At 39.0% G+C, this 27,051-nt stretch overlaps 1 protein-coding gene across 1 annotated transcript in view; it reads left to right on the top strand.

Moving 5' to 3' along the window:
* Positions 1-12,896: 12,896 nt before the first annotated feature.
* smad3a (SMAD family member 3a) overlaps positions 12,897-27,051 on the top strand; it is a 30,282-nt gene continuing 16,127 nt past the window's right edge. The window contains exon 1 of the mRNA XM_067584366.1: positions 12,897-13,656. Coding sequence (XP_067440467.1) covers positions 13,454-13,656 — 203 coding nt within the window. The 5' untranslated portion in view covers positions 12,897-13,453. The remainder of the gene's footprint in view (positions 13,657-27,051) is intronic.

Genomic DNA, 27,051 nt, shown 5'->3' with positions numbered 1-27,051 from the left:
AGGTTACAAATGCATTTTTGCAAGGAAGGAGGACATCGCTTACATTGAAAAAGCATTGTGAAGGAATCTCTTAATGGTCAGTATGAACAGAAGGAATGATTACAGTAAGAAAAACATGTCAATGTTTATTTGGGCACAAAATTGTTGATCTATCAATGAACCTTCTGGTCACAATCATCTCTAATCTAATCTTTAGGCCACTATTGCATAAAGACTTGCTTTTTCTGTGAAATTCTGCATACTTTTACCTCTTCAGGCCTATAAAAATGAACAATATGAGAAGTAAAGTCACTCTTTCTCTGAATTGCTCAGAGCTCATGTCCACTCTAATGCCATAAACTCTGATGAGTGTAGCTATTGCTCAATTTTAAAAGGGTCACAAGTCAAAAAGATTAGGAACAAATGGAGCATGCTTTAGTTTACGCACGAACATGTTCCATACACTCTCCAATCACACATGTCCACAATCTATTTTTCACAGTAGATGGTCCATGTAAACATTCAGTCTGCACACAACAACGCTGAGTTCTGCATCCTGGCTGCTACACTGATGCATGCTTTCAGAAATTTCACTCCACATCTGCAGCCTCCTCTTGTATTAACATTTAATAGTGTGTGTTCACTGATTGTTGTGTATCTCAGGCTCTGAAAGAGGGGTTTGTGAGCTCAGCGACAGTCTGTGTCTGCTCAGATTTGTTCCAGAGCATCACATGAGCGGAGCCACACTGCCAAACTAAAATATATATTGCTGTGACAAATGGTTAAAACCTTGATGTGAGCGTCCTGGCTGATCTGCATAAGAGCATTGTTGTAGTCAAAGAAAGTGACGTGTTTCATGTTTTTGTAGTTTATGGTCATAGTTTGTGTGAAATATTCTAAGATGATTTGTTTCTTTTTTTTTCATAGACTCTAATAATCATGCTCTATCTCTTCATCTGAAAATGACCAAATGTCACTGCAGAAAGGAATAAATTGAAATGAGCTGCACAAATGTGAGCATCTCATTTCCATGATGCTCATAATACAGGACCCTCATTTCCAAACAACATTAGGCAGATCACATTGATCTCTTTGTTTATGCCCCTACATCATGATCAGCTGCAGCCATTTTTAAAGGCTCATGGAATTTGATAACAACTCCAACAACAATAGTGTTCCTCTCACTCATATTGTTCAAGTGCAGGAATACAATGGTCGCCCAGGGACATTATTTGCATATTGTCAAGGGGTGTGTGAATAGGGCTTAGGAGAATGAGAAATTATATCAGCCACAAAGAAAAGCAATGGTCTGTGACCAAATGCTCGATCTCCTATGCATATGTTATCTCACTTTGAGGGGTTTTTGTTGTCATATAAATGCAAATGGAAGACTGGTTTGCGGGATATAATGTGCAATTACGGTTCAAATAAGAGTTTTACTGGATCTAATCCATTTTAGTGTTCTGTAAAGTATATTGCGCAGTGGACAGTGTCATACAAATCCTTCACAGCTGTATTATTTTTGGATATAATTAATTTAATATAGCATGTAATCAGTAATAGTCATGGCTCATCATCATCTTGGTTCATCGACTTCAGAAAAATGAAAATGTGATGAAGACAGACAGATGTATTAAAACTGAATATGATTTATTAAAATTGAATTAATTTGCTGGAATTTTAATAGATTTTATGATAGATTTAATTTTGCTCATTAAAGGAAGTCTGTTAAGTTAAACATCTCCCTTCAATAGTACAATGCAGAATTGAAAATGCTTGTAAAAAAGCCATTTCACCACTGGGTGGCACAACATAACAGTTTTTTTTTTTTTTCTAAAATACATAAAAAATTCCACATTTTACAGGATTATTTAACAGCACAGTCAGCAGACTGTAAAGCAGGGAGTTTTATAGAATAAACAGGTTTGTGGTCACAGAAACATTTTAATAGTTGCATAAAGTTTAGAGGAGAGAACTTAACTGAAGACAGCATTGTTTAAATCCCTGGATCAGCTGGGAAAGCCTGGTTAGGAAAAGTGGATGTGAAAGAGGACGATGATGCATAAAAGATCAGAAAATCAAGGAAATCAGCAATATGGAGTCACTATAACTGTGGCAGAAATTTAAGTCTTCAGCTGTTGACTGTTATCAATTTGGGATGCAAAATAAACAAGTCACAGGAATGGATAAATACATAATAAATATATGAACAAATATAAATGTTCAAACAAGTGTGATTACCTGCAGACTCCCCCATCACCCCCCACACCTTCATCCTCAAAGAGCTCCACGTCAACTGTATTTCATTCAGTTGTTTTCTTTTCTGCCCTTTCTTATTTCCTTTCCTCTGTTTTCTTGCCAATACAACTACATACCCACAAACACAAACAAACATACGTACACCTACTCATGCACAAAGCTTACTCATAGTACCCACTTTCATTACACCAACACACTCACCACAGTGCCGTCATAACTCATACGGGAGCCCTATTCTTACCATTCAGTCTTTGCGATGTCTAATTTTGTCAATGTATGCTCTATTGTATTTGCATCTGTTGATTCTCCCGTTGAGTTTTGTCATGTTATGTCTCACCAGTCAAGGGGGAGAAAATGAACGACAATCGGAAAAGAAAGTTAATTTGTGATTTACTGTAACACGTTGCAGGAACTGAGCGAGGGCATTTGGGCGGTGGCTCACTTCAAAATTAAGTCTTAACTTCTGGACATCTCTTGTATTTCAGTGACACCTGTTCAAGTGATGATGATCGTGATGACTGTGCCGAGCGATCAAGTGTCTTTTACTTAAGTAAATCTGGAATCACTGGTGAAAGGAAGTGGTGATGTATAGATGGGAATTCAAATATTATATTTCATCTGCTTCAGGCTGCTGTTAAAAGAGGGTTAAGTGTGCTCCTCCTCCAGTCAAACATGTTAACATGATGAAAAATTACAGAAGGGGACGCTTCCCCTGACTGTGTTTATATAAAGAAACCTACTGTATGTGCATTGAACCAGAGAGGATTACACACTTTGTGCAGCTGATTCTTGAACAACAGGCCTCATGTATGAACGTTTTCTTATTTTTCTCTTATAGTTGGTCTTTAAGAAAATCATACATGGTATTCATGAAACATGCACTGACAGCCAAGTCTGTTCTTCCCACCTGAGTATGTTAATGAATTGCAGTTGGCATAAGGAAATGCCCAATAAACCTATATAAGGGCAGCAGACTTAAGTACCGTGTGCAAACTACAAACCAACAAGCCACTGCAAATTGACAGATAATGTTAAACTCAGACAAAAGAAGAAAAGGAAGAAGATAGGAAAGGAAAATGCCATCTAAGGGCAGCAAAAAGGAAAAAACTTTTCCTCAGCAGCAATAGAAACTTTACTTAGTGAGGTTTCATTCAGACAACAAATCTTATTTTTAAGTGTGAGCAGTGGGGTCACCAGTCCAGAAAAGCGCAGAGCACATCACTAGTGCAATGAATGCTGTATGAGCAAAAGAAAGAACTCTTAGTGAAAATTTAAAAAAAAAAAATGTTTGATCTAAAAATGGATGCCAAAAAACAACTTTGTGCTGCCAGGCGTGCTATTGCAGCCACGGGAGGGGGCCAGGAAAGTGTCAAAACAACAGACATGGATAAGCGCATTGGAGCCATCATTGGAGAGGTTTCTCTGGCGGGGGTGCAGTCTGATATTCCACTGGACAGTGACCTACTACAGCCAGGAAACATCCAGTCAGCACCAGACAGCAGGATCAACTAGCGAGATCTGAAGACAATGATAAGCATCAACCCAGATTTTTAATCTTCAAAGGGAATTTAATTAAGTTGATTCCACATTAAACATATTTAAAAAACATTTGAGTTTTATCTAATCTATAGCCTACCATATATACCAAACTAATATACCATAAAACATTGGTATATGAATAAATGAAACAAAAACATATTTATTAATGGTCTTCATTTTATTTTTCAGATGCATCTGGCTCCAGTTTTCTTCAACATATGTCATCCACTAAATTAACAACACTCTCAAAGAAATAAATGAAACTTTAAAAACCAAGACATAAAAACCATTCATCAAATAAATGCCATTACATTTCACAAAGTTCAGATCATTTCACAATGCAACAAAAGTGATCTACTTACGTGTTAAAGAAGTGAAATGAGTCACCCGTGGTCAGGTTCGATGAAACCATGTCTTAAGGTTGTGGCGGTTGGGGTGGGGACACACCATGTTGCATTGCAATATTGTGCAGATCACAGCAGGCCATGGTTATTTTGCACACTTTTTCATAAAAGTTATAAAAATATAAACTATAAAAGTTTGCCACCTGCTGTGTCTAGGCTGTGTCATGATACTTCGCTCCACCATTGAGCGAGTGCACATCAGTTTCTGGTTATAAGCCACCTTCAAATTAAAAGTTGGATTTATGTTGAAAGGTAATAATGCAGACTAATGAAAATTCTATCATATTATAACACACTTACCAATAAGTCACCAATCTTCAGCAGCACCTCGATCCAATTGCATACATGATTCTGTGCATCACATATTATTCAGACGTTGATTGAATGGAATTGCTTTCCGCTGAGGAAGGGGAACGGATTTGGAGATGGTGCCTTGATGTGCATATGAGTACAGTGGATTGCTCTAATAGTATTGGGCAGTCCAGCAATGGCATAAAATTACCTTTTTATCTGGGTCTGTTGAGCAGCAGTAACCTGAATGTACTGTGGTGTTAACTGGATGATACCCTTGAGAACTTCGGTGACTGCACTACTCGCTTTCGGACTGGAGGAACTTTTTCATAGTTCTAAGAATGTTAGAGGAATTACTACCTAAGAAATGTTGGAGGAACTACCCCTTTTTTATTGTGTCCACACTACTGGAACTGGGAACGATCATAGTTCTTAGAACGCCGATAAGTGGACCGGGATATGCCAGACCTATCACCAATCTCTCTAAAAGGTCTCATTAGCCAGGAAACCAGTAGCATTGAGTGGCCTTTTTGCAGATGAGGTGGAGTGGCGTTAGATCATTTTGTCTCTGGTTTAGGTTGAGGCTCCAGATCGGTACACAGGTTTTGAAGAATCTGCCTTGGTAATCAAAAATGGCTTATGAGTCACTCTCTCTCAGCAAACAAATCTGCTTGATCTTTAAATACACACTCTCTTCTCAAGGCTTGGTTAGTCAACACATCAAGCAGTAGCAGATAAGCCACTGTGGATTTGGTTGGGCACTGTTTCATACTACTTTATATACCATGAAAAATCCTAATAGATTGCATGTGCTGTCATGATTAGTCATTGTGTGTAAGCATGATTCATGCATGAGACCCATTGTTTTGACAGTCACTCTAATGTTAATCAGGTGTGGAAATCTCAGCTGAATCAACATCTCTTTGCTTGGTTTGCAAAAAGCCTTTGGCACAGTGAATCATACTATATTGTTGTCAAAGCTACAGTCCATGGGTTTTGGACATACTTCCGTAAAATGGTTCACTTTTTACCTTACAGGAGGAACTCAAGTCTGTGATATTGAAGGAGTTATATCAGAACTGCAGTATATTACATGTGAGGTGCCACAAGGTTCTATTCTAGGGCCTGTTTTATTTCTTATGTATATAAATGCTATGTGAGCAGCTGTGAAATGCAAGCTCTTGTTGTATGCTGATGATTCTGAATTACTGGTGTCTTGGAATTATGTCTGTGAGATTGAAAACACACTTAGTAAAGAATTATAAAGTGTAAGAGAGTGGCTCATAGATAACAAGATTTCAAAACATTTGGGTATTTGGGTTTAGAACTAAGAGGAAGCTGTCAAGAACAAATAAGTTGAACGTCTCTTGTAAAGGAGCTGAAATTGTGTCTCAGACATGTGTCTCATATTTAGCAATAATATTGGACCAATCACTCTCCTGTGTATCTATTGCTGCTAAAATATTATCTAAGTGTGCCAGCAAACTCAAGTTCCTGTTTCACAAAACAAGGCGTTTTACTTTTCTGTTAAGAAACCTGTCATGTCATCATTGATACAGTGTCATTTTGATTATGCCTGTTCTGCTTGGTACAGTGGTTTGACAGCTAAACTTAGGAACAAACTGCAGGTCATGCAAAATAATGTTATTCGATATTTATTAAATGAATCACCTCAAACTCATGTTGGTAGTGATTAATTCAGAAGGGCTGGACTGCGGCCATTACAGCTCAGAGTAGAACAACAGAAGCTGCATCATATGTGCAATATCATCAGTGGGTATACTCTGCAATACTTATGTCCTCACATAACAATGGTCCATACTCAGCATATCAGGGCCAGTGTGCGTTCATGTAAAATGTGTGTGAGTGAATTAAGTAGCCAGAGGCTCCCTTTCTGAAACTGGTACCATGTTGTGGAACAGTCCTCTGCTACACATCCAGTTCTTAAAAATGAAGGAGAGGGGTTTATAGAAGTCAGGTTAGGACTCATGGAACAGGGTCACAGGTTTATAATGAAATCTGCAATGACACTGTTAATTTAGCTATCAAATTGTCCTTGTATTTTGATGTGGGCGTTATTATTTTTATTTCTTAAATAAATCTCATTGTGGTGACATGTTTTTGGATTTTATGATTGTTTAGTTTTTATATTGAATGTTTCTTTGTCTTTTAACATCTTGGGACAATGTTGGAAATAAGTGTTTTCACTTTGACATATTATCCCTTGGATTTTTATTTTTGTGTCTGTGATCCATAAATAAATCATAACATAACGTCATATCTCAAATCAGTTTAGTGCAAGTACTCTGATGGAGCATGTGTTGTTAACTGATACCAAATGACAGACCAAATGCTCTGCGCTGCACACCATCTCAAACTGAATGACCTCAACTCAATATCCTGTCAGCTATCAATGAGATTATGCAGGCATGCTAACAACAGGAAATTTGCTCTCACAGGGATTGACCAACAGCCATTTATGGTGAGTCATGACTCAGAGGTAAGTCATGACAGTGGTGCCTCAAACCGCACTGCAAGGCAAGCCTCTATTTTACAATCAGTCATAGTGGGAACACCGAATTATCACTGAGGTTGTCATTTCACCCAATGAGTCATAGCTCCAGCGGAGATCAGCTGGAGATAAACTTTTCACTGCTGTAAGGATTACAGCCAGTATGGCTATATAAGGAAAGAGAATGGACCTACCTGAGTTGTGACTCGTGTTTGTATTTGATCCACTCATGTGTATTCATGTAGTACCAGGGAGAAGTCGCATAAGCAGAGTCACACAGTGCTGATGAGCAACAAACATATGACTCTGCTGTGCCAGTCAGGACACTCACATTGACCCATTTCCTTCTGAGGGTTGCAGCACTAGTAAGGGGGCGGGGGGCAGTTTTCCAGCCTTTCTTGAAAAACAAAACCGAACTTTACTCCTGTTACTGAATCAGAGGCAGGGTCGTAGCTATTATTGTGAACACTGAGGTCAGGTCTTTGGTATTTTTGTGGGAATATGGGTTTTTTCTAACAATTTAGAAAAATAACACACAGTAGTATATTATTCAACTAGTTTTAGACTCAGTATATTTACTGTTAATTTTACTACTTTTAAGCCAACAAAAAAGACAAAGGAAACCGTATTTCCCCACCAGAATTTACTCTAAATTGTCAATAGTAAGTCTATCCAGAGTTTATATATATATATATATGTGTCTACTAAATCCAGCATGTTTTGCACTGCATACTCTTACACAACTTGAACTAGCCAGACCACAACAGCGCATTTACATTTTTCAGTATCAGTTCACTCTGTATATCCACGTAGATACAGTTTGTTTGATGTGTAGTTGTTGCACCTGGATTCAAACCGCTTGTATATATGTATGCTTATTACATATTCGGTCATTAAAGTTGATTCTACTTCTGAATAAAACAATATTACACTGCTACGTTCTCTTTTTTCTGAAAAAGTAAAATTTTCTTTGAGAACATTTTGAATTTCAGTCTGAATGAGTTTAAAAAAAGGGTTTCATCTTCACCAAAATTCAAAACACAAGCTTTAAACCTGCTGTCCCTCCTCAATAGATTGATAGGAGGCCTTTTAATATGAGTACCAACTAAATCCAATTTATTGATATTAAACAGGCCTATATCTTTAGTTTGATCAGTTGACAAACAAACAAAATGCTGTTTTTTCATTTATAAGTAAGTACACTTTACTTTATTAGCAGCATAAGAGGATGTAAGCCAGCAGTTTTTACTTTTACCAGATATATATGGCAGATACTGTATGTGAACATGTTGTGTTCCTGCCTTCAAAAGAAAAAAAGGAGGATAATCGTAAAAACATCTTATGTCCAAAGCGTCATGCATTTGGTATGTAATTTAACAATGGCTAACTTTATGTGTGTGTTTACATTTACTCAGGCTGCCACTGAGTATTTTGTTAAGTGACAGGCAATTACGCTGAGAGGAAAAATAGCTGTCTTCCTGTTATTCATTGCACGGCGAGTTGTGCAACAGCCTGACGTTTCAAAAGATTTGACACAGAGGACTTATGAACGGTGAATTGTTTCCTCTGCTCAAGTGGATGTACACAATGGTCGTATATAAAACCTAATCTACGTAAAGAATTTTTTTATATAGATGTGAGTAAAGGCGTGTTTGTGGAGGCAGTGCAAACAAAAGTGAAAGAGAGAAGAGAGAAGACAAAATGTCATCTATAGAGCACTGAAGTGAGAGAGGAGGGGCCGGTTGCATGTGGAAGGGGTGGGGTTGAGTGTGTGTTTGTGCGTGTGTATGTGTGTAGGAAGGTTATGATGTTGAGCCTCCGGTACACCATGTGCTCTACTAGTTGCTGGAGGAGCTGTCAGGAGTTGTTGAGCGATTGATGGCTTTCTCAGGGAGAAAACACAGTGTCTCATTGCCAAGGAGATCTGTGAAAACACTTTTATATGGCTCTCAACGCTTGGCTTTGCCCTGAGGTCTATACACTCATAAACATAACTGAAATAACACCCACTTGTATCTCACAGGTGTAGGCCAAACAAACACGCAAACAAGCAAACAAATGCACGCAATCACAGCCACACTGTAAAGATTAAACATGATTTAGACTTGCTATGAAGAGATTTTTAAATCTGTTGCTAGATGAGTAAATAAGTGAAAGCAATGATAACCCACAGAGCCATTTATGAGTGTATACTTTCTGTAAAAGCCTTATATTTTAGATTGTTTAAATACAGTAGTAAACTGTAACTAAATGTGTTTAGTTATGCACTTTAATGCACTGTGCTGCTAACTGCTTGTTCTTTTTTTGTATGTTTTTTGTTTTTTCTCTTGGGATTTATGTTTTTATCAATTTTTAGATATACAGTATAGCTTTATCCTTTCTGTTGTTGTTGCACAGCTGTGGGCTGGGAGGAACGCCATTACGTGTTTTTTTTGTGTATGCAAATACACAAGAAAATGACAATAAACTAAATTTTGAATCTTGAATGCTGAATCTGTTCTACATACAGTACTGAACTTTTAGTACCATTTTAAGGTACCTTTTATTTCTGCTCCAATACAATTCCAAGTGTAATTTTAACTCTACCACATTTATTTTACAGCTCAAGTCACAGGTTAATTTGCAGATTACGTTTTAAACACAAAACATATGTATGATTATCATATAAAATATGATGCGTTGTTGTACATTGAACTACTGAATTGTATATAAAATAGTTAACATTAGCTCCACTCTGAGTATCTATGATATTAAAATGCTGCTTACACATTTATTCATCAGTGAAAATAATCCCATAATATAATATATAATAATATAACACAGACACAAGTCATTCTGCTGCATAATGAGCACTTTATGTACATTTTGCTAAAAATACTTCTGTATTTGCACTTGAGCAACATTTTGCAGGACTTGTGCTTCTAAGTTGTGATACTGATATTTTAGTATCTGAATGCTTGGACTGATATTATATTGTATTTTAGACAAATTCTGAACTTTCTGAAGACATCACTTCATGCTTAATTAAATGGAAAAATGTGTGAAATAATGAACAAAACATCTGCATGTTTCCGTTTGGTTACAGTGGAGTGAAAAAAATATTGAGATACGTACAATGTTGGCAAACAGTGGAAATATTTTTAAATCTAAATTCAGAGCCACTAAAGGGAAACTTTAAGGTGGATATTGGGTTAAAATTAATATTGTAATGTTACTGTGCATTTTCTGTGGTTAATAAAGCTTCTTAAAGATTAAATTGCAATCTGGCTGATAAACATATATTTAAAATAAATAAAAAATTATACTAAGCTGGCCAAACGTTGGTCCTCCTCTGTGTCCTTATCACACTCATCCAGGGACCCATAATTTCTATTCTTTCTGACTCCTCTCCATTGAGACACCAGCTGACATCACACCCACCCACCCACCCACCCACACACACACACACACACACACACACACACACACACACACAAACTCTGGACCAAGTCCCCTGAGGTCGAATCCAGCACAATGTCATTATCATCCATCGGATTGTACGTGGTCACTGCCTATTCAGTCTTACTGACGTGCCTTTTGTGCTCAGTAATTCTTCTCACAGAAGGCCCCCCTCCGTATTCCCCCGTCCACCCTGTCCTGCCCCCCAGTCTACTGTGGCCCATCTGTAATCCCATCCCCCATCCTGCACCCCCATATCCGCCCTGTCTCGCCCTACACTTCTCCAAAACAAACCAGCTGTCTTGGACGGTCGTGTCCCCGGGGGCGTAAACAGGTGCTGAGAGGGCCGCAGGGCCTCAGCATGTGACACATGGCAGCACGCTCCTCCAGCCTTCTCCTACAACCTGCCAACACACCAGAGAGACAGAGCTTGGTGTGTTTTACAGCTGTAGACTTGATTGTTACCACAGACAAGGAGATGTTGAAGGCTAATAGCACAAAAACCACTGCAAATAAAACTTTCTCATTAGTCAAATCATCCATGCATTGAAAATGCTTGTGAAAGTACTTGTTAAAAAAACACATTTAATAATTTCCTAATGTTGTAAATTAAGAATCACTGTATTATAAGCTTTATTTAATAACATTACTATACAGTATGAATGTACTGTATTTCTTAGAGATCTTTTGATAGTAAGGATGAATGTCTTTAGCAGATCTAAAAATATACATTGCTGTGTAACCAAAATAGATAAAAGGAAAGAGGTCTGTGCTGCTGAGGCTAAAGCCAGCTGTATTTTTAGCACAAACTACACACTGTGCACAAAGAGGGGGACTGCTGGACGCAGGTCAATGTGCCTCTACACACATTCCAAAATGGTAACCACAGGTCGATGCTACTATTCTCGTATGACTGTGAACTGTCAATGGAGGCACTGATTAAAGGTTTGCACTCATTAAATACATAAGATATGGGGATGAGAAAAGGGACAGTACTCTTTTGGGAAAAAGGAGAGATTATAGAGAGCAGAAGGCGGTTTGCATTTAGGTTTAGACCAATCTTTAAATATGACTAAATCACACAATACAGCCCAGCAGAGGATAACAAGTATTTGATTGTACTTTTCAAAGCCAATCCGTGTGCATTATGCTTCCGCCTCTTCTGTGTACTACTTGGAAAGTTGATTTCATGACTTGCCATTGCAAACCATTGTGCTGCAACTTTATAAATGGGAACTCAGCAAGTGCACCAGCTTCTTTGTGCAGAGCATTCACAAGTTTTACAACTCTTTCAAGCGCTTGCAAATAAGGGACCCGAGTTTGGAAACCGTCCTTGAATGCAATAAAGTCTTTCTTTTGAAGCTGAAGAACAAAGGCAGCTTCACACTCTAAACTGTCCAACTATCACTCTCTCTCTCAGAGCTCAGCTGTGCTACACACTCTATTGTACATCTGGTACTTTGACTCCTTGACACTGCGTGCGTGTGTGTGTGTGTGTGTGTGTGTGTGTGTGTGTGTGTGTGTGTGTGTGTGTGCAACAGTGAGTGCGGGAGGGAGGAGGGTGAACATGTGTGCATATGTCTGTCTATATTTGTGGTTTTCGGGGCTGAGCCACGTTGCACATCAAAATGTTATCTTGTTGAGCAGGTGTCCTATGCTTGTACATCTTACAAGCTGAGGCACGTCAGTGGCTCAACTCGTATGTGTGTGCGTGACTTTTATCAACTTCCATCTTAAAGCAGTTCCTAAGTTATTTTACCCATGTGGATACAAACAACCCTAGTAGCAATTACTGGAAAGTTTTTAGCTGGAGACACTGAATGTGAACCCATACATATTTGTCCAATAAGCACACACGAGATTGTAACCTTATGTAATAGCAGTTGCGTGAATGCACTCAGATAATTAAGAATTTGTGAATATCCAAGAATAAAATGGAAAATTGGAAGGAAAAATCAGTGTATTTTCCTATTAAAGTTAAAAAACCTAAATTCTATTACCCTGTGGAGACAAATTAAGAGGCAAGAACATCATGGCCCTTTGTGGACTATAATTGTGTTACGCAGATAAACTGAAACAGATGGATGATTTCATTTGGGTGGATTTAAAGGTGACATACAAAAAATAAACGAAACATTAATATTTCTGGAAATGTAGTTTTCTTTCAGTTTAAGCCTATGTGTGTTTTTTTCACATAGTAGACCATATATATTTTTATGCCCCACTGAAAAGATCAACACCAGGAGAACAGATACTTCATTTCATTAAAAATTTTAGGTGCTTATTGGCACTCACATGTTCAGCTAAGTGTTGCATGACTGAAACAAGTGATCTGTGTGTGATTGTGACAGCTCATTTAGGCACAGCAGCATGCACTTTTATCAGCGAGGGATTGTGCAATATTAAGGCTGCACATTTGGCCAGCTTCTCAGACTGGCCTTTCAGAGGTCTGCTGTGCAGCCTGAAGTCTTGAATGGAGACTCTCAGCAGCAGCTCCTGCATTTGCATTTGATGCAGACTTCAGTCGGCGGACCAAGGCAGCACCGCGGATGACTCTGAACTTAACAAAACTTTGCTGATCGAGGGTTTAGTGCATCCGGAGAGAAACATTAATAAAGTAGCATCAGTTTCCTGTTAGATCGTAGTTTGAGTTAGACGCATAGCCTGGTGTGACATGTGTCGGTTTTATTTAAAATAGCTGCGGTTTGAAGAAGTGTAGACGGGACTAGTTTTCTCGGCGGAGTAGACCCACAGCGCAACGGACTACCGGTGCACACAGCTCACTGCTGAGCTCGAGCCAGGCACAGAGAGTGCACTAGAACTGCAGCGTTAAACTCCGGGATGCTTCTGTGTCACTTTAATAAACTAACTACTATTTCTATTTTGCAAAACTAAACGTGTTCACCATCATTGCCAGTTGAGCTGTTTGAAGAGCAGCTGTCCCTCCGTGTTTTTTGGGTTTTTTTTTGTGTGTTTGTGGCCCAACGGTCGGACTTCTCGACACTGGAAGGACTTAACTGAACTCCAAAAGATGTCAATTCTGCCTTTCACTCCCCCCATTGTCAAAAGACTTTTGGGCTGGAAAAAGGGAGAGCAGAACGGCCAGGAGGAGAAATGGTGTGAAAAAGCGGTGAAAAGTCTGGTGAAGAAGCTGAAGAAGACGGGACAACTGGACGAACTGGAGAAAGCCATCACCACCCAGAATATCAACACAAAATGCATCACTATACCGAGGTGAGGGACAGTTGGAGCGCTTTGTTGATGTTGACCGTGGCGGCAGCGACGAGTCTGCATCCTAGCTAGCTGAGGTGGACGGATTTAAAAAAAAAAATAAAACAGACGTTTAATTACACCGTTATTACACAAAACCAAACACTCAAATATATCCCAGGTGTTTTGCTAACTGTAGCATGCTCACCGTACACATTTTATGGCATCCTTACTTGACCCTGAAGTTGTCATTTCCACTTCCTATCTCGCGTCAATATTTCAAACTCTGCTTATCTTCCTTTACGTTTATAAAACAGCAATATGGTGGCTAAAGGTAATGCTTAACAAGCTAACATAAGTCCACAAGGAAAGCTAGCAAATCATTGCACAAATATCTGCTCAGCGAGCTGCCATACCATCATATGTGCGCTTTAACTTTAGGTGACCTGAGACTGTAAAACTATTTCAGCCGTTTCTTGTGATCAGACTGACGTATAAGTGGAGTAATTTTGCTGAAGAGGGGATATAGTGTGTGCATTGACTAGCCAGCAGCGCACATGCAATGCAAAAGCACAAATGGAGTCCAAGTTATATAACTTGGCCTTAATCTGGGACGCTTTGTAGCTCTGTGCGTAGGCGAGCCTGTGGAGCTGGCCTCCTCTCTCTCTGCTTTCAATGCTCTGTGAAGGCATTTGTCTATCAACACATCGTTTTAGAGCCAATAATCAGCACTGGCACTCGACATTAAATTACCTGCACGTAGTTAAAAGAGATTTAATTCTGTTATTAGCGGTCACTCTCCTGCTTTGGTGAAAGATTTTGACAGGTAAGAGCCTGCTGAGGTGCTGTTTGTAAACACTGGCCATGTCTGTCAAAAAGACTGTTCCCCCGCTCATCTCAAGTCATACAAACGTGAGAGTAAAATCAGTATGTAGTGCTGTGAAAAAGTCCACAGCATCCATTATGTACACTCAGTTACTATTTTATTAGATACACCTTGCTTAATTGTGTCCACCTCATTTATATTAGTGAGGGTAGACAAAATATTAACATTTTTCAGTATAATACATGACAATTCAACAGCACCACAAACTGCAGACTCCAAAATAGTCATAGTCAGTATTTATTTGTATAGCCCACTATCTCAAATATCAAATTTGCCTCAGGGGGCTTTACAGTCTGCACAACAATACAACATCCTCTGTCCTCAGATCCTCAATTGACCATAAAGTGAACTCATTACCTCTTCAAAACAACAAAAAAAAACCCTGAACATTATAACCTTCATAAAAGTAGGATTTATTGAAGGGCTGTTGTATTAGTTTCAGCTAGGTGTAACTCTTAAACTTTCAACTGAGTGTATGTTCACACACTTGCAGCAGTTTATAATCTCTACTGTTTTGGGAGTTGTAGTAAGTTACAAAAAATGGCCCAAGATTCCAGCTTGTGTCCATAAAAATGCAAAATCTCACTTGCATGTGCTGGCAATTTAAACTAGACTTAATAGCATACTGTGTGTTAGATGAAATTGAAATCCACACAGGGCACTCCCACATTCTTGATTGCCACAAGTGTGCATATCACAGCTTGCACAGGCCTGGGCTGGCGTTCAGACTTAAGCCTACCCGGAAAGTTAAATAATGTTTGCCATGATCCTGGTTTCATATTTCCCACCACTAATGCAGAGGGGAAGAGGCAGAGTGCATTAAGATGACCCCAGATCAGAACTGGCTGTCAGTGTGGGCTAACAGTGTCCCCGGAGAGCTGCTGTTTCTATTAATTCCCCTATGTTCTGGCTTGCTGACAGCAGCTGCCTGCATGTTCAGGCCTGTCCACGGGGAGGTCAGCTCCTATCTCTCTGACACATGAACTCCCTGATGAGGCTCATCGCTACCCCTCTTGATGACGGTTTGCCTTGATGCTGAGTGCTGATGGAAGCAGGCTCTGCTCATCAGATGAGCCAGGAGTTGTATCTGGTGGTGTAATAGCAGATAGGGATGTGTGTCATTTGGATTTTAGATATATTTCTGCACTTTTCAGTCCTCGCTATCGGTCTGGTTCTTTATTGATTCTCTCTTTATGTTACTGTAAGTGCGAGTGAAAAGCCAACAAGAGTCATTTATTAATGCAATCCACTCAAAAGATGTACAGACGATGGGGGCCTAGACCATAGACTAGGACCCTAGAACATAGATGTCAGTCACTATCAATCATCCCTTATTCCTCCTCTCCTCTGTCATCCTCCCTCTTGCTGCTAATGTGAATTCATAGCTGGACTGGTACAGCTGGTAGAGGGAGGAGGCGCTGCCGTGTCAGCCATCGGTCTACAAGAATTTGCCAGAATTCTTGTAGACTAAACAGTTACATATACTCTGCTTTCAATTTAGCTTGTTCATAAGAACATAATTTAACTACAGCTGTGTGTCTGTGTAAAATAAAGGGCTGCAACTAATGATTATTTTCTTGATTTTCTCAATATTCAGTTAACTATCATAGAAGCCTAAAGAAACCACAAAATAATCACATTTACGAAACTGGAACAAGATAAGTTAAGTATTTTTTCTTTAATAAATGACTCAACACGATTATCAAAAGAGTTGGCAACTAACTGATGAATCGACTTATCATTGCAGCTCTAGACAGATTGGCTTTTTACTTGCAAACTTTTACTGCACTTAGAATAACGAACATAGGTGTGGTTGTGGAAAATGTTATATTTGACCCCACACAGTTTCACTTTCTGCTCTGCAGTAAGCATGTTCAGTACATGTACAAAATAATCTTTAACGGAATCTTCCAGCTGAACTTACGAAACCGAATCACCTATGTCACTGACTGAATGAGTAGCTTTTAGCAGTCAAGCTCCACATACTGGTGACTGAGAGCACCTATGTCAGCTCACAGATACACAATTCCTCCTTTAATGAAAGCTTATTATAAGACCGTGAAAACCGCAGAAACAATCACGATATGATAACTCTTTTGCAAGTTGTTTGTGGCTGAGTTGTTAACCTTATACAGAGCTTTACATAACAGATCAACCATATTACTGACCTGAGGAAAGTAAATAAGTATGAATGTTGCAGCGTTCACTTACTGATGTACGTTAGAACTGGTTCCAATTCAGAACCAGGTTTTGGGGGAACATCCTGCTAACCAAATTAGGTATCAGTTTGGGTAATTTAAGGTAGGATTATTGGCTTTGAAAAAGTAGGAAACAGACACAGAAACTCATCACAGCTGATTCAGATATAATACTGTATGTTCGAGGGCCAAGTGCCACTAGCTGATTTTAAAATCTCAAGGCTAATGTTTTCCAGTTGTGTTGAACAAAGCTGATGAAGTTTGAAAGTTTTGTCTGTCAAAACAAATTTACAACTGTTCAGCGCTGGGCAGATGGTAAAACTTAACTTCTCAGGAACTTTGGAAAACCCGTCCGTCTGATTTTAAAGTGAACTGCTAGATAACATTGAAAATTACAGCAGCGGCCTCTGGTTAGATATGGTATCACAAGAACTTGTGAAACACGGTAAGTTTGTGCGAGTCACAGTTATTTTTGTGTGTGGGTGGTTGATGTGGGCGGTGGGGCTGAGTGTGTGTGCATGTCCCAATATGTTTACACTAGAGATAAAGCCCACATCCCATGAAAAAAAAACATTAGTCACACTCACTTGGACTTAAATTCCCATTTGAAGTTGGAAACAAAGGACTTTTACTGTATATCAGGTTTGCCTATCGCCTGGGCAGGGCTACTGCTTCACTTGCCTTTTAGGTCACTGTGGTTTTGACAATATGCTGTTTTTACTTTTGTGAAGAGCAATAAGCAAAGTGAATGTTGAGGCTTCTGTCCAATTTCAAGCCTTAGTCACTCAACAAGGAGCAATTGTGGTATTATGGTATTGACCTACCCTCCTCCCTCGTTTCTCCCTGTTTCTTTTTTTAAAATTCTCTCTTTGCATGAGCTGTAAACGTGGGTTAGTCACAAACATTGGTGTGTAAAGTGCGTCAAGACATGAAAATCTACCGGTTTCCGATGGTCAGTCGGTGAATGTGAAATGTTGTAGGCTGCACTGTTTGCGTGTGTCAAGATGACTAACAAATTAATTTCCCTCTGTTGTGTAAGTGCATTTACAAATAAGTGTCAGAGTTGTTTCAGTTGTAACGCTGGGATGGTAAATATAGGTGGTCAAAGCTGTCTTTTAAAGGGGACATATTATGCATTTGGTGATTTTCTGTTGTTTTTATACTGTTTAGATGTCAGATGTCTGTGTTAAATTTGGTAAAAGTCCCAGAACTTGAGGTGAACATATGTAGAATGCTCCCTGAAAGTCAAAAGCCAGGGCTTCAGCCTGCTCTGATTGCTTTGTTAGTAATTTTACTTCTACTTCCTACCCATGATGACGTCAGGTTGTTCACGCATGCCCACAAACAGCCATCCGTTCCATAGCCTTTGGTGCTTAGATTGTTCCATGGGTTGTTTGTTGTTTGTTTGTCCTTCGTTAATCGAAGTTTCCATTTCGATTAAAGAAGGAGTGGAAACGGAAACGGAAGAAATGGAAACTTCGATTAAAGAAGGAGAAAAAGAAGTGAAATCCTCCTACTACTGTTTGTTTACGTTGCCTCCAGAACCGCCAGAAGTTGGCCAAGATGCAGTTTCCGGGAGCTAACCAATCAGAACAGAGTGGGCTCATCGGGTGGGGGGCCCTTAAAGAGACAGGAGCTAAAACGGCCTGTTTCAGACATAAATAGACATAAAAAGCCAGTATAAAATAAAAAAGGGAGTTTTTTGAACTGTAATTCATGCAGATATACCAGTAAAGCCCCAGAATAAAGGAAAAAAGGACCCGGAAATGTGCATAATACGTCCGCCCCCTTTCAAAAATATTTTATTATTTGAGCGCAGAGAATAAAGTCTCACTGTTTATAGGATAGATCTCCCAAGAAAACAACAGCATCATTAGTTTCTGCAAATGACCATCAACTTAACTATTTTTACATTGAAATGACAAAGCCCTCAGGCGGCTGTATGAATTTTGACTATCGTCCGTCCGGAGCAAAGGGGGACGGATAGAGGGAGGAGGTCATGTTGGTTGGATGTCAACAACAGAATGTCAGACTTTGACACAGGAGACTCAGTTCCTGTCCAACGGATAGTCAGTTTTTTTTTTTTTAACCATAGCCATGATAGTTCCTCAACCTTAACCATGACCAAGGAGGTCTGCTAACCTTAAGGAAGTCGTTTTTTTTTTTACCCAAACCACAGTGTTTCCCTAACCGTAACCAATGAGTTATTTTAACCTAAACCACGACCTTTCCCTAAATGAAACCTAGTCGATTTTATGCTTAACCTAACCAAACATTAGAAAGATCAGATTAAGAAAGGGTTTTTTTTGCAACAGTGATTTGTAACTGTTGTGCAGGACACATACAGTACATATAATGTCATCTTGCTGTTAAGGGTATCAATAATTACCAACAAAACATTGTATTATTTAATTTGGAGGAGTTGTTGATAATTTGGTAACGCATCAACTCACTTCCTACAGTAATATATATTTACTTTTAGTCTTTCACGTAGTCCACACTTGCCGTTACCTATGGTGCAACCACTGCACACTGCAAGTTTCTAAATTGGTCACTTCCTCACTATACAATACTTTGTCTTTTCTTTGAATTGATTGCACACAGGAATAAACACTTCTGACACAGGATACACAAGCCTGTCTTCTCAAGTTTATATAGACACAGACACACTCTATGTTTATCCAAAGGATAATCATATGCACAATGCCAGATAGCCACAGTTAGTTAATTAATTAAGGAAACCCTGACAGGAACATTGTAGCCCCATCTTTATTGGCCCTGTCATGTTTGAACACACTCAACTATGTATGAAACAGCCCTTACTTTAACACAGACACCAACCCATTAATAAAGCAGTAGGATTCCAGTTCAGTGGGGGAACACTGGTGGTATAATGGAAGAAATTATCAACGGTGTGTGTTGGTGGTATGTGCGTCTCTTTTCACAGAGCCTGGGGGAGTGGATTCCTCACTCCTACCTACCTCTACCTACTCTGGGTATGGGCCAGTGCTGGGGAGTGCTTTCGTCTTGTTCACACACATCCCTCCTGGCAGCAAGACTACAGTCTGATTCACACTGCTGCATGTCAGGGCAAGAGAGAGGGAAAGAAGGAGACACGAGCATAGAAATAAAGATAGGATAAAACAACAAAGACAGGGAGTAGAAGGAATATGGATAAAGAAAATTAAGGCAAAGGCTGGGAGGAACTGCATTAAAAAGAGGGAGATTGGAAGGAAAGGAAGAAGCAGTACACTTTTCCCATGCAAATGTTGGTATTCATATAAGAGTTTATAGGACTTCTTTTATTGATTTGGTGTCTTTGTGATCAACAAGAGCACAATTTGTGATGGACAGGGCTAGAAGTCAAAACCACCATTTGTTTACTTTAGCAATGTGGTAATCCTCTAAATAAAATGTGTGGTTACCATTTCACACCAAAGCAGAGCCGTTACAAACTTGAAGTAAAATTTGATGGACCCAAGACTGAGAGCCAAAGCAGAAAACTTGCAGTATTGAACCTTAATACTTTTTTTTTTGGCATAAATGTGTCCGTGGCACGTAGAATAAAAAATTGTCAAGAAGCAAAAACTGGCGAAAATGTCTGTTAAGATATGTAATCTTGTTGACTTATTCTTTGATCAGATAGTTCTTGATTTAGAGAGTTTTGTACGTTGTTTTATTTAGGCTGTGTCCTTGTATGACTGCTTGTGTTCAGCACTTGATAATCCAGGCATCTTCTGTTAAATAAAAACATGTTTTTATAGAAAAACATATTTACATTTCTTAAAATAACCATCATTTTATGAGAACGGAAACTGAGACATAACATTGGCACTAGTTTTTAAAATTTTCAAACGCTACTCAGGCCTGCTCGGTTGATGCGTTTCATCAGATGGGCTCATACTGTAGTGTCAGGACCATGAGAGAGGGAGAGAGAAAGTGTGCGAGTTGATAAGGAGGGAATACAGAGTGCCGAAGAAGCTGGGGATTCCCGCTGTTGTGTCTGGTGCTGGAAGCGAGGGAGTGTCATGATAGTGGGAGAATGCGGTTTAATTAGGGAGGATGACTGATAAATAATAGGCAGACGACCACAGAGAAAGAAAAGAGATGAAAACAATGTTAGATTAGTGCAGGGATTGAAATTTGAGGGGATCAGAATGCTAGAGAGAAAGGTAAACCAGAAAGCCGAGGGGTTTAGATGAAGGAAGAGAGGGAGACAGAATATTTGGCAAGCGCCAGTGTGCTGGATTCTCCAGCTTATCAGGAGGAGACTGCGGTTAGTGTGGTTTGCATGCAAAAAAAACCAAACAGGCTAATAGCGGAGATAGAACTGGTTTGTTTTTTAGCGTGACAGCAATTCAACTTCAAAAGAAGTGTGTCTGCATGCGCCTGGATGGCAGACTTCATTAAATACACCAGACACACACACACACACACACACACTGCAGCTACTCTGTCCTGAAAATGCTGTGTATACCTGCACTGCTTCACAATGCTGCATAGACACTTACAATACAATACATCCTGTTGTTAAGCATAATAGAGCTGCAGCAGCAGAAGTCTGTGCATCCTGTGTGCATATTGTCTTAATTGTCTGCTTATGTCTCTTGAATCAGTATTTTTAATCTTCGTATCGGATGTGTGCTTTCAAAGTTGGTCAAAGTTGGTCAGATCGAAACCAGGTTTGGTGCAATTTTTAAAGGGGAACTGAAGCTTGATTTTAAAAGCTGATGGTTAATGCTGCTAAAGCTGCAATGATTTATCGATTAATCGATGGACAGAAAACAACTATTTTGATAATCTTCTTCTTCTAATTCTGGTTTCTTTAGTCATTTATAATAGTAAACTGAATATCTTTGCGCTGTGGACTCTTGGTTGGGACAAAAGAAGACATGAGGATGTCATCTTGGGCTCTGTGATACAATGATTGACATTTTTTACAATTTTGTTACATTTTATGAACCAAACAGCTCATCGTTATATCAAGAAAATAATCGTCAGATTGACTGATAATGAAAGCAATCGCTAGTATATCCAAAAAGTTTTGTTTCAATTATTCAGATACAAGCTACAGTAACACTGAAAATGTTGAAGAGACAGGGCCTCCCTTGTTTTTATCTAATGATGTTTTGGACATCTTTATGCCTTTATTAGAGAACAGACAGTAGAGAGATGATCGGAGATGAGGAGAGAGAGAGAGAGAGAGAGTGATGTGGAATACATGCAACAAAGTCCTTAACCTCTGTGTCATCAGGACAGCTGCGGACGTTTCTTTTTAAACAACTTACTTAAGATAATGGAAAGTGATTGACAGTAGAGTTGAAATAATTAGTCGATTAATTGATTAGTTGATCAATGGGAAATTTATCTGCAACTATTTTGATAATGAATTAATCATTGTTGTCTTTTTCTCTGGTCTCTGCTTATCCATTGTGAGATTTTCTGCAGTGAACTGAATATTTTTGGGTTTTGGACTGTTGATGATAATGAAAATAATGGCTAGTTGCAGCCCCATTTGACAGTATCCATCAGAAGCGCTGGGAGGTCTTTGCTTTTTCGTTCTCATAGTTTTTTTCTCACCTATATCTTATTTACGTGTCACTGTGGTTAAAAGTCTTCCATCACCTTTTTTTACAAACACGCACACACAGTCTCTCACCCTATCAGGCCGCTTTCATGTCAAGTTGTACACCTGAGTCATCCGAGACAGCATTGTTCGACTCGGATACAAGACAGGTCACACAGAGTTTATGTGTGTTGTCTGTCTGTGTGCGGTCGGCTGCTCTAATGACGATAATAAGTTGCTCTCTTCAGTCGGGTTCAGGATTCCTGTCATTCTTTGATTTACTTGACAGAAAAGGGATAGTGCAGTGACTCCAGACAGATTAGTGTGTGTGTGTGTGTGTGTGTGTGTGTGTGTGTGTGTTTTGAAGATTATAATACATGTATTATCATGTTTACCTTGTTGGATAAAATTGTTAAAATAAGTCAAAGCTCAGTGGCTTCACCTGCTTGCTGCTGCTGGATAACACCTCAATTTGAATATTTACTGTCTTTCAGAGCGTTAACTAGTAATGATATGATGATCTTGTGAAAATATGTTTTTTATTGAGGACACTTCTGATGTTTCAATGAAAAACATTTTACTTAAAAACTTGACAAAATGAAGCTTAAAACAGTTTATGTAGTTCAGTATTATATGTTCACCATTATATATACTAATAAATAAAAAGGGATATCCGCATTGAGGCCGCTTCACTAAGGGGAACAGTGAAAGTAATATCATATGAATTTTATATCATCATTACATATTTCTGTATTTGTGAGTGTGTGTGTGTGTGTGGTTAGTCAGCTCAGAGGAATGCTCTCTCTGCCTGCCGGGTCCTTGAGGAGGGCGTGGGCTGCTGTTTGGTTTGCGGCTTGCACCAGGAGTGGAGGGGGTTAGAGAGACAGCTCTGCCTCGACTTGGCCGTCTCACTATCTGCGGGGGAGTGCGTGTGCACGCAGAAAAACACACACACACACACAGACACACACACATACACACTTACGTACACACAGACACGTTCACCAGACAACAAGCCTGCCTTTGTGCTCCACTGGCCACTACCACCACTGCTGCTACGGGTGCTGGACTACAGCTGGATGTGTGTGGGAAAACAACTTGACATGAAGGAGCAGGGTTTAAGAAGAGACAGAGAGATTACATCTAAGCCATGAGTACAAGTTAACATTTTGAAATACAGAAAGAAAGTGATAGACAACTAAGGGGGTTAGTACATGTTAGCCAAAGTTGTGGAAAGCAGATGAGTCAAGGACAAGAATCACTGGAGGACATCGGTTGAAAAAACAATAATCTGCTGATTTTTTGTTTTATTAGGTTTTCTGAAGCATTCGTTCTTGAATCTGCTCTGAAGATGAGAGCACCATTTCAGCAAAAGTTGGAAAACCAAAATCTTAAGTCTAGCTAAAAGGTCCCCAGACACTTTTCCGTCAAGAACCCCAAATATAGCAGCTAAAGAGCCCGGGCGTGGACCCCAGTCTGATAAGATTTGACTTGAGGAACTGCTTATCTGAAAGCACTTTTGTTGTTTGTTTTCATTTGGTATAAAATTTCACTGTTGTAGTGCTAACCCTGCAATCAAAATACTCATATTCCCTCTCAATGAGCTCACTATGATGAGGTTGTGAACTTCTACCGAAATTTGACTATGATTTATTTTGCTTGAACTGCAGGGAACCTCTGGTTTCCTCTCACATTCCAAATATATGCAGAATATATGAATAAGAAACTCAAAATTGTCTCTAAGTGTGAATGTGAGGGTGAATTTATCTGTGTGTGTTGGTCCCTGTACTAGACTGCTTACCTGTCTGAGGGGAACCATGCCTCTCATGCATACTGGGATAGGCTCCAGTGTCCCACAACACTGAATAGAATAGGCAATTTAGGCTATAGATGGATGAATGTAGGGATGTGTTCCAACAGCGGGCTCTATTTTGGAAATGTGTATGAAAATATCCAGATTTGTGAAGCTCTGAAATCTCTTATCAAATCTTCTATCTCTCCTCACTCTTTGTCATTTTGCAAAGAGCAATAAAAACCATACAGGTAGCAGACTCCACAGTTGCAGCAGACCGTTGCTGTTGCTGGTGAAAACGACAAACATCATAGCAGCTTCATGTTAATTTTGTAATGGCTAAAATACAAAAAAACTTTGGCTGTTCTTTAGTTAATGTGCTCTTTGCAGCTGGTGTCTGTATTTGGACAGATTGTTTGTGAGTTAACATCACTGTTTGACTGCGAGCGACTCTTCTCTAGAGAAACGATCACCTAATGTCAATTCATGAATCTCTCAGTTAATCTTTGGTTTGTATCTTATCAGCATTTTAATCTGGGTCAGTTTAACAGTTCTGAATCATGACCTTCAGTATTTGGAGTAAGTAGTTTGTAAAGCACAGCCGGTTGTGGCTGTTAATTAAAAGCGTCAGATACATTTAATTAAAATTTCATATATTAAGCAGCTCATCTACATTGTCAGCCAGCAAGAAGTGATTAGACTTTCAATTTCAGTTGTAGTTATTGTGAGGAAGTGCAACCTCGTACAGTTATTTCAGCCTTCAGTTACGTGCATGTGCTGAAATATAGTTATGATTCAATAAGGGATTTGAAAGGATTGATTTAATGAAGTGGAATCGAAAAAGTTTGTGCTTCTCCACAGAAAGTGATTTGGTAAGACTGGGAAGTATATCATTATATCAAATTATTTTTTGCTGACTTGTTGACAGTAGAGGACTCGGATAATATTTTTGTCATATGATCATTTCTGTTTAATGTTTTTGGATGATGCACAATAAGTATTTTGAGCCTTAAACTTCAGTGTAAGTAAGCTTGAAATTATATTGGCCTATATTTCAAATCTCTGACCATTCGCTATTAAAAGAATCAATCAACTGTGGACAAAAATAGTACAAACTAAAAACTAGGCTTCAAAATGAACAAATAGTTGGTCACCAAGCATGGAAAAGCCATTTTAAATGACCAATGTATACTTAAAAACTTAAATTTAAGTGGTCCGTGAAGCTCAGTTGATTTTAGGTACTGAGTCCCAAGTAGTAATTAATGTCTCATAGCGAGTTCATATCAGCTATTTAACAAACCCCAGTCAACTCTACTGTGATTGTATAAATGTCACTTCTTGTTGTAGGATATCTTCTACAGATGGTGGATGGTATGGTGTGGGATTCCTGTTTAAAAGAATGAATAAACCTGGCTACAATCTGCCCTACTGTAGGAAAAAATTAACTGGACTGTGGAGAGAATTTATTGATGTCTTGCATCTGGAATATTTTCAGTCATTCATCATTTTCAGAGAGAGAGACAGGCTGCTCAGCTCATTGACTATTAGCAGTAAAACTAATGGTTCCCAGTCCTCCATCGTCTCCCCAGTTTTTCGTGTCCAGACTCTGTTATTTGCAGTCTAGCCTTGCCAGTCGTCTGTCTGCTGGTTTCTTATTTCACATTAGGCCCTCCTTCACTGGTCCCAGCACACTCAAGCCCTATGATATCACCTGTGGGCCACAGTCAGACTTGCTTTTCTCTCACACTCTATTCTTGGTTCTCTTCCTCCCCCCCCCCCCCCCCCTCCCTTCTTTACTAAGGAAAAGAGAAGTCTGATAGCTTTTCCAGAGAGAGTGGGAGGTGTATGTGGAATATGTTCCTCTGTGTGAGTTGCACCACTGCTGGAATGTCCTCACAAGCCAAAAATTGTGCGTTTTGAGCATTTTTTTTTTTTTTCTGTAATCACGTTTATCGCTGCTGGCTCACAATGATGAAATATATGTGTAGACCAAAGATTCAAAGAAATAATAAAAAGGTTTGATTTTTAAGAAAATGACCAAAGGTTTTACCATCTGCCCTTAAGAATCAAATAAAAAGGGAGACTTCTAGTCTCATGATGTTGATCTGGTTCACAAACTGAGATGATAATTTATCCACTGACAGTTGTCTGAGTAGACCAGAATGACATGCTATGTTTTAAGTGGGGTTGAGATGATGATACATAAAGTAAGACGATAGAAATTTGTTAAGCAGTGCAGATTTCACTTTACTGCTGCTGATGTCCCTCTGTTGTATCAGGTTATATGAGACTATTGGCTGCTGGAGCCATTAAAGCTTTGGCGTTTTCATTTGATAGATGTCTTAAATGATTAATCAATTATGAAAATGCTCTGTAATTAACTGTACGTTGATTGACTAAGTGATTAATTGACTAATCAGTATGATGAGGCACAAAAGATAGACATTCGCAACTGGTTATTCTATCTAAAAATGTTAAATTTAAAAAAAAATGTAATATGTAATGATATTGCTATTATGAAGAAGATTTTGTTTTACTACAGTGATTTTACTGACCAGCCCTAGATTTAGGTTGTGTGGTTGTGTAGGTTACTGTCCTCACCTACATTGCTACCAAACTGATGAAGCAACAAGTTTTTTTTGAAAAATTGTCAAAAAGCGTTCTTGGAATTGTAGAAAGTCATCGATTCCTAATTGGGATTGACATGGATTAAACATGAAGGGGGAAATTTGCACCATCCGACTCGGCTTTGTGATCCAACTCCCAACCAAGTCGTACGCTGCCCCGCTTCGCTGTACAGATGAACAAAGGGTTTGGGAGTTAAATTAAGTGTTATTAATGTTAAAATAACATTTAACCAACTCCCTCCAGCCAGCTCAAGTAGGAGATCAAGAGAAAGAGAGAACTGAAACTATAGCTAACTTCATTTTGTAATTACATCGCTTAAGTTAAGATTATTTTGTCAAACTACTGACAT

Source organism: Thunnus thynnus, chromosome 1 (genome assembly GCF_963924715.1).
Source record: "Thunnus thynnus chromosome 1, fThuThy2.1, whole genome shotgun sequence".
In the NCBI taxonomy this organism is placed as follows: Eukaryota; Metazoa; Chordata; class Actinopteri; order Scombriformes; family Scombridae; genus Thunnus; species Thunnus thynnus.
The sequence above is the reverse complement of the archived record's forward strand: the minus strand, read 5'-3'. Positions and strand labels throughout refer to the sequence as shown.